The sequence below is a fragment of the Rhopalosiphum padi genome, chromosome 4 (assembly GCF_020882245.1).
Source record: "Rhopalosiphum padi isolate XX-2018 chromosome 4, ASM2088224v1, whole genome shotgun sequence".
Classification (NCBI taxonomy): Eukaryota; Metazoa; Arthropoda; class Insecta; order Hemiptera; family Aphididae; genus Rhopalosiphum; species Rhopalosiphum padi.
This window is the reverse complement of record NC_083600.1, coordinates 32,700,341-32,718,507: the sequence shown is the minus strand read 5'-3', so window position 1 is coordinate 32,718,507 and position 18,167 is coordinate 32,700,341. Positions and strand designations below refer to the sequence as shown.

General features: G+C 26.4%; 1 protein-coding gene across 2 annotated transcripts; it reads left to right on the top strand.

Moving 5' to 3' along the window:
- Window positions 1-2,523: 2,523 nt before the first annotated feature.
- Window positions 2,524-14,573, top strand: LOC132928215 (cold shock domain-containing protein E1). Of its 2 annotated transcripts, none has more exons than XM_060992737.1 (13): window positions 2,524-2,611; window positions 4,579-5,736; window positions 5,798-5,977; window positions 6,040-6,450; window positions 6,958-7,187; window positions 7,425-7,686; window positions 8,297-8,467; window positions 9,859-9,978; window positions 10,051-10,262; window positions 10,330-10,583; window positions 10,671-10,841; window positions 10,930-11,098; window positions 11,411-14,573. In XM_060992737.1, exons 2-13 carry the CDS (start codon window positions 5,293-5,295, stop codon window positions 11,607-11,609), a joined length of 2,823 nt encoding a protein of 940 aa, XP_060848720.1. In that variant the 5' UTR covers window positions 2,524-2,611; window positions 4,579-5,292; the 3' UTR covers window positions 11,610-14,573. The 2 variants fall into 2 exon arrangements, with proteins under 2 accessions (XP_060848720.1, XP_060848718.1); XM_060992735.1 differs by having other exon boundaries at window positions 9,856-9,978.
- Window positions 14,574-18,167: the final 3,594 nt, after the last annotated feature.

Below are 18,167 nucleotides of genomic sequence, written 5' to 3'. Positions count from 1 at the left end.
TGATTGATGAAAACTGTATCATAAAGATATTATAGATAAGTTGTTATAATATGCTAGTTTGTATGATGATTGATGATTATTGATTAATATATCAATATATGTCCCTATTCCCTGATTTCAATATCATACAATGTATAAATGATTTATTATTTAACAATTTAAATGTTGGTAAGTTTTTATATCATTATAACGTAATAATGTTACAACGACGTCCTAAGACCTAAAATATTTTTTGAAGAGTATCCACGGTGTAGAAGATTATCCTCTATACCATGAGTATCCATAAATAATTATTTTCAAATGATTCAATTAATAATAATAATAATAAAAATACAATTATTTAAATAAACCTCTGCCGGGCTCTACCTGCATTATAATATTTTTAAATGCTAAAAAATTGCAAACTGCTGATATTCTCCAGCACTAACACCAACATCGCTTTTGTGTATACAAAAAAATTTTTTGTTTCATTAAATTGTATATTATTTATTATTCGTATCGCATGTACATTTTTTGATTAAGTTTACGGTTCCTGTAAAATGGTTCGGTTTCAAGTAGAGGTCAATGTAATGAAAATTCTATTACTATAAAACATGAACACATGATGTGTGTGTACATACTGTGTACGGATATTTTACTATTGTAATACGTATAAATATATCATTTTTATAATTTTAGTCTAATTATTAATATTTTAAAAATTAAGGAAAAGTAAAAACCTAGCTTAAATAATAATTTTTTATCAAATAATAATTTTAAAAATCTTAACAAAAATAACGTATAAATATCAATTTTATCAAAAGATTGCCCTGAAAAATAGAAAAACTCATTCATCAATAATTATTTTTAAATATCATACCAATATTCTACTGAATAATATTAATTAGGTAGTAATATGTAAATATATTATACAATTATAGTATTATTATAGTATAAGGCATAAGCCATAAGGAAATTCAAAATATAGTACGTTTTGCATTATAGCCACTCAATTTTATTAATCTACGCTTCAGTGTAGCAAAATTACCTATACATAGCGCCGGATAAGCCAGACAGCCAAATAATATCATATAATATATCTAAAGTCTTGTTTCTTAATAATTTGATTCTTTAGTTTTAAATAAATGTGTTATTAGTTTTAGTTATATATAATTACTATATAATATCTTATGGAAGTGCACTATGTATATTATTTAGTTTTATATATCACAACAATCGCGATGGTATATATTATTAATTATTATTTATTACCTAGGTATACTCCAGAAAGAGTGTCATCGATATAAGTAACAATAATATTTTAATAACAACATACGTTTATTTGTCTAAAACAATACGTACCATTTAAACTAAAAAAAAAAAATAATAAAATTAAATTTCGCCAACAAGCATATAACTATTGTGGTTGTGAACGGCGAATTCAAATTTAGATAATGATTATATTAAAGCTGCAGATTTATTTTTAGTTTTATTATGCACAACATGCAGTAAGTTTCCAAAAATTTATCATCAATGATTATAGAAACTATAAAAGTAGAAAGCGCTATAATGGTTTTTGCAGTTATTATAGAATTCTAACACATGGGACGCAACAAACTCAATATCATCTAATTGCGTCTAAAATTATTAGAAAATTAGTTAATACTTTGATAGTTAAGATAAGATTTCCTCTTTTTTCATAAATAATAAAATAGGTATAAATATCACATATTTTTGACTATAATTATATATGTATATAAAAAAGAAAAATTACAAATTTTAAATGTCTTTATAAATAACTCAAAAGTATTGAAATATGTAATGTTTTATTATAATATATTAATATGTATATATAAACATTTCTAATATCCACACTTGGTAAAAATTTCTATTATCTAAAGTTATTTGTTTTTGAGTTACACCAAAAAACGATTTTATCAAATATGCTGTATGCATATAAAATATAAATTCCCGTTTTGTAGTTAATTGAAAATAACTGGACATTTTTTTTACTTTTAATCCCATGCAGTTCCAACTAGATTTAATTTCTAACGCTTAAAATTGATGACAATAGAATAGATACAACATAAACAAAATTAAAATTAAAAACACTCGTCATTGTAAAATCAATACATCCATCGCTCCACTCAGAATTTAATATATAGAATATATATTTAGCCATTTAGGTACTCGCGAGATACTTGAGTAGGTAAATGCATTTGTTTGAAAATATGTAATTATATGAATACGTCTTATTTTGGGTGTTATGAAACGTGCTAATTTTTAATCCGAATTAATAAATCTACAAAAATCCGCGTCTCAATTCCCAGATATGAGTATGTCGTATAGGTATTGTTCACAATATGAAACATAATAATTTTCTTATGTTATTGTTATTGTTGTTATCAACGGGTTATCGTCATTGACACAGAATGACAGATGCCGCTGTGCTCGACGGGAAATCGAAAATAGGACGAAAAAAATTAAAAAATCGAGGTATGGTTGTCGACACTGTTGGGCAGCGCGCGCGCGCTGTGACTTTATCGCGGTGGGAGGGGGGTTGTCGAGCGGACTGACTTACCTGCGGTAAAAATATGTCGAAAACATGTCATCAATGCTCTGCTGTGCCGTGGTAAGTACACCGATTTGTTCTTAATTTTTAACTATTTATTCGGTACGGGGAACGGGTTCGGCCCAAGCTCAGCGTTGTGTCGTTCCGCGACGGGTGCTGCAACCAGCCAGTCAGCGTTCCCGGGACAGAACCGCCGCTGGTCATTATCCTCGTGGTTTCGGTTTTTGAGTCCTGTTCCGGGTACCCTTGACCAACGTATGCTACGGCCATCGTTGTTTCCGGTTTGTGGCCACCGTCGCTCTCGGTCCGCGGGTTTCGAAGGTCGCCCCTTTCCCGCTTTGAAATCCCTGGAAGTCTGGGTCCTCCTTATTAACAACCCCTTATCCAGGTTTCCGGGTAAAATGAGTAGTTTTTTGTACTGTTAATTTTCATTTCATGGTGGCTGGCGCCCGATCTAGTTTCTTTGCTGATAAGGGAAATCGTTAGTTCTCTGGACGCTGTTGTTGTTATTGTTGTTGTTGTTGTTATTGTTATTGTTATTGTTGCCGTCGTCCTACAACCGCGACGAAGACTTAAGTAGGCCAGACTATTTTTTCCATTGGAATTATCATTATTTTTAAGACTTCCGTTCCCCACCCTAAGTCAATCATTTTTGTTTTAAAATTCAATAATGTTCGTTTCTGTTTGACCGATCGAAAACCTATCAATTTATTGTGACTGTTTCATTTTATTTCATTATTGACGTTAATGTGTGGCAAACCTTTATTTTTAGGTATCTGAATATGTTCTTGCAATTTTATTGCTAGTTATAATTTTTTTTTCTTGTACGGCTACAATTGTTTAAACAGAACTTAAAATATTTTTAATTAAAAAAAAAAAAACCAAAGAATTAGTTTAGTAAGATCAATTATTATTTTGAAATCATTGATTTCTATTATATTTATCTATGTTTTGGTTTGAAAAGAAAAAATATTCATTCATAGTTTCCAAGGTACTTTCAATAGATACTTAGCAATATTGTATTAATTGATAATTATCAAATAATAAACCACTTGATATTACACTTTTTGTTTTTGTTTTATTTCTGTTTTCAAATCAAATGTGATCCGATTAAATGAATCAAATTCTTGAAACTGGTTACATTCTTTTGTCGAGAACTGTTTAAAATTTGTGATTGTTATGAAAGTAAGATGACCTTTTTCTGAACTAACAGTATTAGTAAAATTAATTAATTGTTTAAGTACTCAAAACCATTGCTATAAACATTCCCTAAATCTTTACTTTATTTAAATATTATTTTTTCTGGTTAAGTTTTTACTGATTTATTATAAGTTAAATTATTATTCTTCGAGTATAATTACCAAACATAATCTAAGTAGTTGTATTAATATATGATAGATTATTTTTTTATATGTATTAGTTATTTACTTTAACAAGATATGAATAAATAAAGGCCTTGTTTAAATTAAATTACTTAATGGCAACAATATATTTGTGTACATATTAATAGTGACATAATGTTAAGTATAAGCTTAGATTTTTAACAATTAACTAAAAAAGGTATTAAAATCTTACTTGCAACTAACAATTTAATATTTGTTTAAATAAAGTGTATTTAAGCATTGTTCGTAATATATTATTTAAGCACGTAGTTAAGTATAATTACGTTAAAGTAATTTAATGGTTATTGTTTCATTAAAAAACAAAATACCTGGAAACCTGAGGTTTATTTTCTATTGTTAAGTATATCCCTGAAATGTACTCTGACTCATATTAGTATTGTGAAGGTTATCAGATAAGCATTATATACATTTTCATAAGATCTAAGAAATAAGTTTTGAAAATGATCATACCCATTGAATCATCACACGCCTTCTTGAGAAATGTAAATTTTTCCTGGGGGTAAATAGAAAAATTAGATCCCAATAATTATTTTTTTGTACATATTTCACTAAACTTGAATTTATTTATCAATTTAGTTTCCATCATATTTCATGATTGTAATTTTATTATTTCTTTTTTTTCAGCTTTCAAAACTAGGCTAAATTAGTTTTAGTCTTAAAATCACAACTAATAAATTAAAAATTAGAAAAAAAAAGTAATACTTAAATATTAAAAACAAAATTTCTTACATCAACTTTATTCTCTTCTTCGCTGTACGTTCCTTCAACTGTTAGTCATCTGAGAAAACGACATACTGCAACATTACCAGCAAGCATTGTGACAACTATCAACTGAGAAATCTTCTTTTATTGTTTAAATAATATTTAATTGAAACGTGTGCTGTGTATTGTAATGAACCAACCGAATACTTTAGAACTGTCTATTTTATAACAATTATTATTAGATTTTTAAAGTAGGCTAGATATCTTTTTATTATTTATTAAGTTTTTTTTTTTGTCTAAGTTAAGAAGAAAGAGTTTTATGTAACAACCATAATTATTTGTGTTCAAACGTAAAACATTTAGGAAAGTCGCTTGACTTAGTCGAGTGCCTTTTTTAGTTCTTAAAAATATTACTGTGATATTGATTTTAATGGTAATAATGTATTATAATATATAATTTAACATTAGGATAATATATTAGATTATATATATATTTATATTATATATATAAGCAAAGAAACCAACCCCTTTCCCCACTCTCCTACTCCCTTAAAAATAACTTTATATATACATTAAAAATTGTATGGTCATAATAGTTAAGTATATAAACAAATAACTCAAGAATTTAAAACTAGTATGTCTAACAACTCCCAGTGGAATCTGTTTCAATCAAATATGTTGAACGGTAGCGATTCTTCTATGATTAACTTTAAAACTCTCTCTGCATTAACAAATTTAAACAATTACCCATCATCGAGATCTTCAAATCATTCACCACCAAACTATAATTCACAGTCAAGTCAAAATTTCCCTATGCCATCACAATATCAGTCATCGCAATTTCATCAAAAGGATTCTTCAATGAATAATATGTTTAACAATGGACTACAGTCATCAAACTTTGATGTATTCTCTTCTGATAACACTGCACCTGTAAGTCGGTATCCTCCGGCTGGCAACGATATTTTTGGTGGACATGACACGGCTACTGCGAGCAGTTCGAACAATTCAAATTTTTCGAATGAATCATTTGGTAACAATCAAGGTGTTAGGGAAACCGGAATTATAGAGAAACTTTTGGTATGTATAATTTTTGTTATAAACTGATGTTTCTATATTAATTGTCTATTATCATTTTCAGCATTCTTATGGATTTATTCAATGTTGTGAACGTCAAGCAAGATTATTCTTTCATTTCAGTCAATTTAGTGGCAACATCGAACATCTTAAAATTGGTGATCCCGTTGAATTCGAAATGACTTATGACAGAAGAACTGGTAAACCCATTGCTAGCACTGTTACAAAAATTGCTCCTGAAGTGGTAAGTTTTTATTACTAATATTCATAACGTTTAAAATTAATTAGGTAAATATTATTCATTAGGTATTAAGTGAAGAAAGAGTAACTGGTGTAGTAACAACAGAATTGAGAACTGAAGGTTCGGGCGGTGATACGCAAGGTCGAATTAGTTATGAAAATCGAGGAGAGTGTTTCTTTCTCCCTTACAATAAAGATGATGTTGAAGGTAATGTCACCCTTAGAACTGGTGATCAAGTAAGCTTTCAAATCGCAACAAATCAAAGGGGTAATTTGGGAGCTACACATGTCCGCTTAGAAAATCCAGTACATCCAGTTAAATATCAGGGAGTTGTATGTTCTATGAAAGATGTTTTTGGTTACATCGAACGAGCTGATATTGTTAAAGAAATTTCATTTCCATTTACTGAATTTAAAGATTCCTCCAAACCTTTACAATTGGGTGATGATGTAGAATTCATAATACAAACACGGAGTGTAAGTAAATTGAATGTATTTATTTGAATATAAGTTTAATTTGTGTGAATTAAAAATAGAAATAAAAAACAAAATTCTGTATTTTAAACTCAGTATGTAAATATTAAAAATTGTTGCTTGTTTTAGAAATTATATTTGACCATTCATTCCTCTAAATTAACATTGGGGTTTTATGTGTTATGTCACTGATCTATATATGAAAATGTATAGTTATACTTAAATTCAGAAATTATAGGTATCTAGCTATTCATACTTGTTCATAGTAGCTAGTCTAAATAGTAATTTTTCAATATATTTTATAGTTATTCAGATCATTTGTCGTTGTATAGACTGTAAAATACCTTGTTTTATTTTTAACAAAACTGTTTAATCTTAAATCATTTGCTATTTAATGAGGAATGAGTGGCCTGTTTAAACAATTTAAGTATTTTTTATACTTGTTTTTGTAGACAGTAAAGTTTTTATTTTACTTAAAGTATAATTTAGAATTGTTTTGTTATTCATCAGGGAAAGGAAGTTGCGTGTAATATTGAACGTTTGCCTCCTGGTTCAGTAATATTTGAAGATATTGAGGATACTGTTATGAAAGGTCAAGTTTTAAAACCTTTAGACAAAACTCCTCAAAACCATTTGCCATCTGAACCACTACCTGGACGTATACGTTATAGAGCACCCGATTATTCTGAAGTTGAAGTTTCATTTGGTGAAAAAGATCAGCAGGGTGATTTTACATTGAGGTAAGTACCATTGATTAAACTTCTTCTCCTGAGAGAATATGAATGTGCAAAAACCAAAACTAATTAATCTGTACCACAGTGGACTTATTATAAAGTAGCTATGCTATAGAGGTTAGAGTGAAATTGGTGAAATACAAGATAGCTATTCGCAGTTTTATGTGCACAGTAGTTTCTTAGTGAACGAAATATAAATAAATTATGTATTATACATGTACTGAATTTTATTGTTTTTTACAGACACGGTGATTGGGTTGAATTTCGAATAGCGACCGATCGACGAGATCAGTTAAAACGAGCTACTAATATTTCGTTATTACCAGAATCATTTGTAGTTTCTGGTGAAAGAAGAGAACTAGGTATTATTGCAGTTTTAAAACAAGGATTTGGATTTTTACGTTCTGTTGAAAGAGAACCAAAGATATATTTTACTTTCAATGAAGTTTTGGATGTTCAAAGAAAATTGGAATGTAACGATGAAGTTGAATTTACAGTGGCACAAGTAATATTATAAGATTTTTAATTCATTCAACTTACCTTAAAACACTAAATAACTAGTTAATATTGGCTTTTTATAAAGGCCATGAATGTAAAACAGTTATTCCTACACTGTGTTTTATGAGCAAAAGTAACTAGTTATTTTATACCAATTCAGACGCTCTACAAAACCATAATTACTCTTAGATTAAATGTGTATCTTATAAAACACAGAATAAATATACAAAAAGCCTATGTCATAAAAATGTACAACATTTGTTCAGATGAAATTATTTGAAATGATCCAATTTAAATTTATTACAAAACAATTTTATTTATATAAATACATTTTAGCGTAATTATTTACATGCATATTTTTTTTTTTTATACACTTAATTTCATAATAAAAATAGTATTCTTTATTCTTTAATTTTTAATTTTTCAACTTAAATACTCATTTATTTGTTTGCTTACTATAATAGTTTTTATTTATAATTAGAGGTCAATATTATGTATTTCTGAGTTCTGACAAATATTGATTTATTTAGTTTGAGTACTTAATTCAGTTTTTAATTAAATAAAAATAAATTATAAATCTTAGGTATAACTAAAATATTATTTAATTTTGACCATAGGATCCTTCATCTTCATTTGGAAATTCTAGACAGAGTGCCATACGAATTAAACACTTGACACGTGGTTCAGTACAATTTGAAGTACTCATTGAAGAAGGATTAGTTGGCATAGTAACAGTTGTAGCAACGGAGATATTTGAACCATCAAGTCCTTCAAAAACTAATGCTCATGTAAGTGACTGATATTAAATACTATATTATTCTAATACATTTAGGTACTTAGTGTTTACATATTAAAATATATGAGTAGTTCCGTAATAAAATGACATGTTCTATATAAACATACAAAAACGCCCTTAGTATTCAAAACATGTAGGTGAAACTGAGATTGTGTATATAGACTTACTGTAGTGAAATTGCCTAGTGAAACAAAATATTTTTGAATTACATCACCTCTTTTTGAGTTTGAGTTTGAATTAAATAATATTTTTTTTAACATCTGCCTTTTAAAATTTTTTTTAATGTTATCATTCTATAGATAATATTAAATTTTAGCATTGGTTGTTATCTATTTTTGTGAATAATAAAAATAAATAATGCAATTATTTTAATAGTTAATACTATTACCATTTTCAGGAAATTAAGAATTTAATTAATATAATAAATAATACAGCATTTCTGAGTATAGATTTATTGAAAGTAGATAAGATATTCTATTTTAGAAATGTACATCTTAATAATATTAATATTTCATATTCCTATTAGGTACCTGATAATATAATATCAATACAAAAAATACTAAAAAAAAAAAAAAAATAATAATACTTTTTATAAAAACTTTAAATATAAAGAAATAATGATTTTCTTAGAATTTATGTATATATATATAAACCTGATATCTCTATAAATCATTTAAATATTATTCTTTAAAAAAAAAAAATATATAATTATTTATTATATCTATTAGGTGCTTACCACACTACGTTTTGGGTGATCCGTTTGAACTGGATTTCACGTCAAAATATGTCTTGTATTTACAATTAGAATTTAAATGATTTGTTTTTAATGTTTTTAGCTGGACTTGCCTAAACGCATAGTTTGATAAAGCTATTAAAACTTGTAATCAACATTATGTATTACTTATTAGTATATTATTTCTACTTGAGATATGTTAAATATTTAACTTGAAATTATCTAATTCTTTGAGTTAATTCAATGTGAAATATAGTATTTTATCAATGTTTGATTTTTATTTATGCCATAGTACAATTCAGTTAACATTTAATTATATTTCCTACTTTAAATATCCACAATTTTTGACAAACATAAAAAAATCCAATGTTAATGTATTATTATCATTTATCAGTGATTCAAATGTTATCTTGTTTGTTATTGCTATTACTACTGATTATTTTAATGAATAATACTTGTTTTTATTACTACCATACCAATAATTATTACCACTAACGATTATTTGATTACCATTATATATGGACTATTTAATTGTTAAAAAGTAATATTTTTATAATAATTTAAAGTTCATTAACACTATTTGTTTTTATTCATATCAATGTAATTTTGGTTTGAATATGCTTATAACATGTTATTAATTATTTTAGCAGTTTGATGAGGTTAATTATGAACCAGGAGTTATCACTTTGCATTCAAATGGTGTTAAGAGAACAATATTATATAACGTCAAAGACTGCAATGGCAAATATATACCAAGACAAGGAGATAAAGTAAACTATTTTAATGATTGTTGTTTAGCAACAATATTATTATTATTATTTTATTTCAAAAATTATTTTTAGGTGAGATTCAATCTCTATCAAATAAAACGCAACAAGGAATTAATTGCGATGAATATTCATTTGGCATCGACTGCATCAAACAATAATACACGTACATCCACTGATGAACAAAATCGTGCAGACATCAAATATGGTTATATTGCTGCCCTTAAAGATGGTTTTGGGTTTATTGAAACCATAGCACTCGATTCTGAAGTATTTTTTAGATATGCGTAAGTAGAATTGATTTTATTTTTCAACTTGTCAATATTCTAATCGTTATTTACTATTATAATATAGAAATTTGAACGAACCAAGTGCGTCTCTTGAACTTGGTATGGAAGTAGAGTATACATTAAGTACCAGGAATACAGGAAATGGTGGGAGCTGTGCATCAGCTGAAAATGTTAGAATTTTACCACCAGGCTCTATTAGTGACAACTGTGAATTGCTTCAACCAAATGTTATTTTGGATGGAGTGGTTTCTCGTCCATTGCGATCTGTAAATCCTGAGCAGACAGAATATGCTGGTATAATTCAAGAAGTACCTACAAGTAAGCTTTGTATTTGTGTGTATACATAATGTGTGTGTGTATATATATATAACAATTCTTATTGTAATTTTTAATTTTTTTTTATAGCCGAAGAAGAAAATATTTCGCAGTATGAATTTGGAATTAAAGGTTTGATAAATAAAAGAGAGTTGTTACAAGTTGGAGATCCTGTACAATTTCAAGTAGACTCAAAAAATAGAGCTGTAAATATAATTGCGATTAGAAAGAAACAAAGAGCTCATGTTGACGCTATTAAAGGTTTGAGTGAATTTTTTAATATAATTTGTATTTAATTACTAAAAAATAGTCAAACTATAAATTATTTTGTTGATATTACTTTTTATAGGATTATTTGGGTTTTTAACTCATGAAGTTGAAGGTGGTAAAAAACTATTTTTCCATACATCTGAAGTAACTGATGGAATTAAATTAAACCAAGGAGATTTAGTGGAATTTGTATTAGTCGTTAATCAAAGATCAGGAAAATCATCTGGTTGCAACGTCACTAAAATCAGGTTAGTATTAGTTTACCTGTTTAATATAATTGTTCTACTCTAATTCAATGGTTTGCGTACTTTGTGATTTGAATTTACTTGTAATTTTCTTAAATCTCAGTCTATTCTCATGACAATAATAGCATTATGAAGACTATTTTTACAAAATAAAAGTACTATGACGTTTCAGAGAATTTCACTTTTTTAAATGTTAAATTCTAATTATTTTAATTTATTATTGTAAAGAAGTTCAAAAATTATATTTATGATTTTATAATTACGTATTAATTAAAAATTGTATATTACATTTTGGCTTATTATTTAAATTTTTAGTTCTGCAGAAAATTCCCCGCCTAAACAACCATCTCAACGTCCAGAACATTTGATTAACCGCATACGCACCATATCTGTAATAGATGATGGTTCACCAAAATTAGTAGTAATTCGTCAGCCTTTAGGTCCAGACGGATCAAAAGGGTTTGATCCAAATGCTCGTAAACAACACAATCCAGGGCAGCTTATTGAAGTGTAATGTGGTTTCACATCTTGAGTAATTAACATTTGACTACTATTGACTTATTTCCCGATTCAGAATTCTATCATTATGATTACATTACTATCAATTTTATCTTGTAATAAATAATGAGCTTCCAACTTGTTGATTATAAAATTACTAGTCTTGGAGAATAGGTCATCAACTTAATTGAACCAAATGTCTAGCATTTAATGTATTCAAACTAAGTCTTACAAATGATTTTTTTTTTTTTTTGCAAATATTACCTTATTAATATGATTTTTTTTTTGTGAAAAATGTAGCAATAAGATAACAGGTTATTAGTTTAAATATTTTATAACATTTAATTAATGTTAGTTATTAGAAGGCACATATATACACCTTAGCAACTTAGATAAGTAATTAAAAATGTCAAAAAAACATTTTTTATTTAATAATTGTAATATTCCCAAAAACTCCGATATATTTAAAAATTAACTTCGTTTACTGTTTTTGATTATAAATGCAATGACTCTGGTTATTAATCAGTGTTCAGCATGTTATTAATTTGTTCAAAAAAATATGCTTTTTCACTGCTCAATCTCATATTCATTATTAAAATAACTGTTTTTATCATCAATATATATATATATATATATATATATATATCACAGTTCTTGGGTTGTCCTAATTTCTCTTATTAATAATCTGTAACTTCTTAAATTTCAATCACTGAAATTAATATTATGTAAATCATAAAAAAAAAAAAAAAAAATAAGCAGATATCTTTAAATATAATGACATAACATATAGTAATAGTAGTAGTGAAAGAGACTTTCAGTATAATATCTTTATTTAAATTTTAAAATCACGTTCTGTTCCTAACATAGATCTCCCTATTTTCAGCACCGTATACATTAATAATCTTCCTCCTGCGTTTTATGTATATTTTATTTTAGTTGGATGCATTTAAAATAAAATTCATTAAAAATTCCACTTATTAATTTGAGTAAACCATATAAATATGTTATTAATAACCTAAATTGTGCCTTAAAATTTTACAAAGCTACAAACCACATTCATAGTTAAACAATTTTCTTTTATATATATATATGGTATTTATATATATTTTATTATTTTTTAAACATTTGCAAATAATTGATTACATATTTGACTGAGATTTTTTTTTCTATACATAAATAAAATAATTTAAATTGGAAAGTTTTCTGTTTAATTTATTAATAATAATATAAACAACCTTTAATTCTTTAAATGCATCCAATTAATGAATATGCTCACAATAACTTAATTAAATTAGCTTTTATTCTGTTACTTTAAATCAATTGTAATAATCCTATGATCGTGAGCAAAACTTAAATTTTCCACATAAGTTTACCTTTATTCAATAAATAAAATTTGATTCATTTCATAATTAATATTAATTAGCGATTGTAAATACAAAACATTTTTGCAGTATCTTAATTAATAATAAAATTAAATATAAAAATTAAGGTTCAAATACACATACGCGTTAACACTAAGTCATAGTATTTAAGCAGATTTTTTTTTTTTAATATTATCAACATAAATACTCATTTATTATTTTTTTTTCTAGTACAAATCTTATAAGTCTTGTCTATTTATTATAATAATCGTTCAGGCAGTGTTTTTTCATTCCACATTGTTTTTCATCACATGACTATACTCACAGTTAATCTTTCGAGCTTTTAGATTTGTATAAGCATTTGCTTAAAAGAAATTTAGCTATACAGGTATGATGACATACATACAAATTATGCCAAACATAAACTAGTATAAGACGTAACTAAACTGTGATAAATTATGAGTATGAACTATTGTAATGTATTTTAATTGTTGTTTTTTTTTTATTTGAGAAAAAAATAAGGCATGTAATATTTTGTATCTGTTTTTATCTTGCAAATTAAATGCATTTCCCCCCTCCCTTCCCCCCCAAAAAATCATTGAAACATAAAAATGACAATGCATTGTTTTGCAAGGAAAAAACTTGTACAATATTGTAAACATGATTTTTATATTATATTGTAAATATATTATATTATAATAAATATTAATGATGTAATATTTTTGAATAACGTCGTAATCATAGTAATAATGGTTACTAAATTTATTAAATGCACTAAAGTCTATAATTGATTATTATTATACGTTTAGTGTAAATGGTGTTTGAAATTGTTAACTGGACAGTTTGCAAACTCTCTAAAATTATTCAGCAACTATTTGATATCTATTTATGTGCAATTTGGGTCATTATTATTTTAATGTACCAAAATTAAATTTTCTTAAATATATATACTATATTATTCTTCATATAAAAGTATTAATTATCATGATATTTTTAATTAATTGTCTAACTTAAACTAAATATCTATTTGTAACTTAAAGTTATTTGAATTTGCTTTATACAATATAAGAAAGCATTTATATAATATTCAACATAATATACTTAATTGTATTTACAAGTTTAACCAATAATTTTTGCTGAACAATTTTAGTATGCTAATGCACAATTTTTTTTATGTTTGGTTAGATATATTTAACTAAATTGTATTTATTAACTTGAGGGATCAGGAATATTTTAAGGTTACATATATGGCCTTTAAATAAAAATGTACTTGTATTTTAAGAAGTTTAAATATGTAGTATTTAAGTAGCATGAGTTATTGTGAGCATTATCATATTTATATATGTAGTCAAGTAATTATAATTTATAACATAGCCTACTAATAATTCAAGTAGATCATGAGATGATTATTATAATTATTATTAATGTAATTGCAAAAATTATAGGTAGCATTACATGTTTTTCCGGGTTGCTTGTGAACTATGATAACATATTACCAAATAAGACAATTATTGACAAAAATTGTTAAAGACTTTTCTGAAACACTAGGGAAAAATAATTAACTCGCTGAAACTGTAAGGCTGAAAAAATAACAAAACAATTTGAAACAAATAATGAAATGTGTTTTTATTTGAAAAAAAAGTGAATTGAAAACAATTGCATCCTTTATTTATCCTTTAACCATGTTATAGACAAAAAAAATTATTAAATGTTTAAAAAATGAATTTTGTGTTTTTTTAAAACAATTACTATGTTTCCTGTCTTTCTAATAAATAATACTGTAACATGTGCTTGTAGTGCTTGTACATTACTCAGTATTAGCTTTATTATTATAATTGAGGTAAGTCTAGAACCGTCTGTACTGTTATTTCTTACTATTTCTTAGTTGAGTTTGTGGTTGATAGTATACAATGCACATATAATTAATGATCAATCATAATATGATTGTTTTGTGTATACAATGTATAATTTAAATGTGAACACTATTATTATGCTCATACCAGCCATATCAATCATCAGTGTTTCTTTAAACTTTTAAGTTTCAAAGAAAAAATAATAAAAACAATTATTGATGAAGTAAAATTATAGCTAGCACTGTTCTATTGGATGTGCATCGTGTGTGAAATTGAACATTGACAGAAGCATCATCATTTTTGAAGCAAGAACTTCAACTTTAATGTAATAGATTATTTTATTTTATCAAGTTAAAAAGTCAGTTAATATTTTTTTTAAGTAACACAATTTAATGAGTTAATATTTGTTCTACAATATATAATACTAATCTACTAATTAGTTAATTAATTTTACAATTATGTAAACATCAATCTCCCCTCCCCATAAATTTAAATTATATTTTTTTTATATAAATTGTTATTAATTTTATTAAAGCTTAGTCTGTTGGAGCATGAATACAATTTATTATAAATTTCAATGGGAAATTACAATCTCCCAAATATCAATTACTAATTTCAAACCAATCAATAATTACATTACCATATATTTCTGTTGTTTAAAGAAATTTAGAAAAAAAACTAAACTAGGCCCATCATACTCATAACACCAATTTTAAACTCAACTCTCGTCTTCATGCCAATTTTTCTTTAACGCAAAATCAAAACTTACTCTTCACACTAAACTAAACTTAGGTATACAAAACCCTCCTTAAACCCATTTCGATGTAAGACATTCAAATATGGGGTTCTGCAAAAAAATCGCATAAAAACAAAATAAAATGTTTCGTTTAATAACAAAACCTCCTTTCTACGTATCCAATCTAACTTCACTCAGACCTAAAAATTAGCATCGTGTTAGAAGCCGCTACAAAATTCTACGTTCGTTATCACAACTCTCTTCGATCGTCCAAATATCCTAGCTAAGAATCTTACCAATTCAATGACCGGCAATCCTCCCGAAAGACTAAAAAGAAAGTGCGGTGATCTACTTCTTAAATACTTTATAACACTAACCAGGAGTTTCGCTAGTGGGCGGTTTCTCCACCATGTCTTCTGGCTGCAATCATAATTGTTAAAACTTAAGCTTATTATACATAACTTGTATAGATTGTTTAATTCAAATAAAGTACAAACAAAAATGTTGGTGTATATAAATGTACCTAACATTATAATGTGATCGGATGGAGTGTACCCTATATAGCTATCCCTAATATCCTATGTTAAAATTGTTTAGTTATGCACTTATGCGTTATGCCTAACACGCGAGATAGTAGGTAGGTATTTTTTAATAGAGATATTGTATTTTAATGTTTGACGCGTTCGAAATTAGATTTATTATAATATATGTAAATACAAACATATTTGTTTTTGTCTATATTTTTTTATAATCAATGATTTGTATTAACCTTAACACATATCCTACATTTATTGAAAAAAAAAAAAAACCCGTTGCTTCATAATTTGCTATTATCGTATCGGTGATTATAAATATAGGCATGTAAAAAACAAAAATAAGATTTTTATTAAATATATGTAACTGGTAACTAAAATACGTGTGTATTATTAATTATATACTGATTGATTATTATTCGACTGTTTTTTTATCTGGTGGCAAATTGCAAAATTTATTAATTATAAATAAACAATACCAATTAAATTGTTTATTTAATAGGTTAAGTATAGGTTTCTAGGTAGATAAACTATTATAGTATTATTGTTGATGATGAGCGACTACCTACGTAAAAAATATTGCAAACTTACATATATCAATTTATTATATACCTACAGTGATAATTTTGTATGGAAATTTAGAATATATTTTTAATGACATCTTAGAAATTAGAATGGAAATAAAAATTTGTAGGTAACATAGGTGGCAGTTGCGGAAGTTCTGGGGGTTTTAAAATTTAATTCGAAGGGGATATAAAACTATTTTATTTTTACCGCGTGGTCATAACACAGAATAAGTAATCTATATAGGCTTACAAGCGAATAAGTGTTACTTCTATTTTTACCAACTATTAATGTCTAAATTAGACTTATTTTTACCCAGATTTTCCAATTTTCCAAAACAGCTAATTGCAATTTGGTTCTTAGCTACATCCTGCTTTATTGTAGTTACATACTGTAAGTCCAGGGTCTATTCTAAAGATTTTTGTCAACAACGCATTAAATTCCCTCTACCCCTCTATCACAGATAACATTTTTAACTTACTTTAAATGTTAAAATATCAACCCCCTCCCCACCAATGAAAATATCTGGTTCAGTGAGTGGTGCCAATACCGCCAGAGCACCTTGAATCTAGTGTGCCTGCCATCGTCGACGACATAGGTTAGTCTTTATAGTCTTATAGGTCTATGATGATTTATAAATTTATAATTTTGATGTTCTACATACATTTCCGTTTTGACGTAAATCATCAATATCCTAAATTTGTAACGATTAATATGTTGTAAAGATTATTGATAATCATAATTTATTGCATAGAATCATAGACTGATTTTAATTTAATTTTAAATTAAAGAAAATGACTGTATCTATCGTATATGACTATCACTTCACTTATATAGCTGTTTATATTATTACAAAAATATTGGATTTTTTAATGAATTTTTAATGTATTTATTATTAAAATATCAAGTAGGTACCTCGTACCTATTATTTATATAAAATAACAATTGCAATAATAATGTGCAGGCATCTTGCCTATACACTTGAAAATAAATATACAGTTCATCTATATCAGTAGCGGCCAAATGGTCGATCGTGGACAATTTCAAAGTCAATCGTGCAATGTCACACCTCAATAAAATAATATGTTAATTAGACTTAATTAATTAGATTTTAGAAATTATTATTTATTATTATATTATTTTTTAGTAATTAGTAATTACTAATTAGTTTATAATACTTCTTGTATGTTTATATACACTTTAATACTTTATGCAAGTATGTTGCTTAGTAATTATAGTTATTCAATAATAAAAAAATGTTCTATGGAAGTCGATCCTCAAAGGTGAAGTATATTTTTAGTAGATCGTGACTACAAAAAGTTTGGCCACCCTTATATTTATTAAGTATAATAACTAATTATGTTGTAGTATCACTTATTTAATCAGTTGTCGCGTATGCAAGAGGTAAGACACAAGCATGGATAATAGGTTATAATATTTAATGGATGTAAATGATGTAATGTGTATAAAGAGGTAAATTGTGTTTCTCGTTGAAAAATGTTTGGTTTAAAAACATAAAAACGTAAA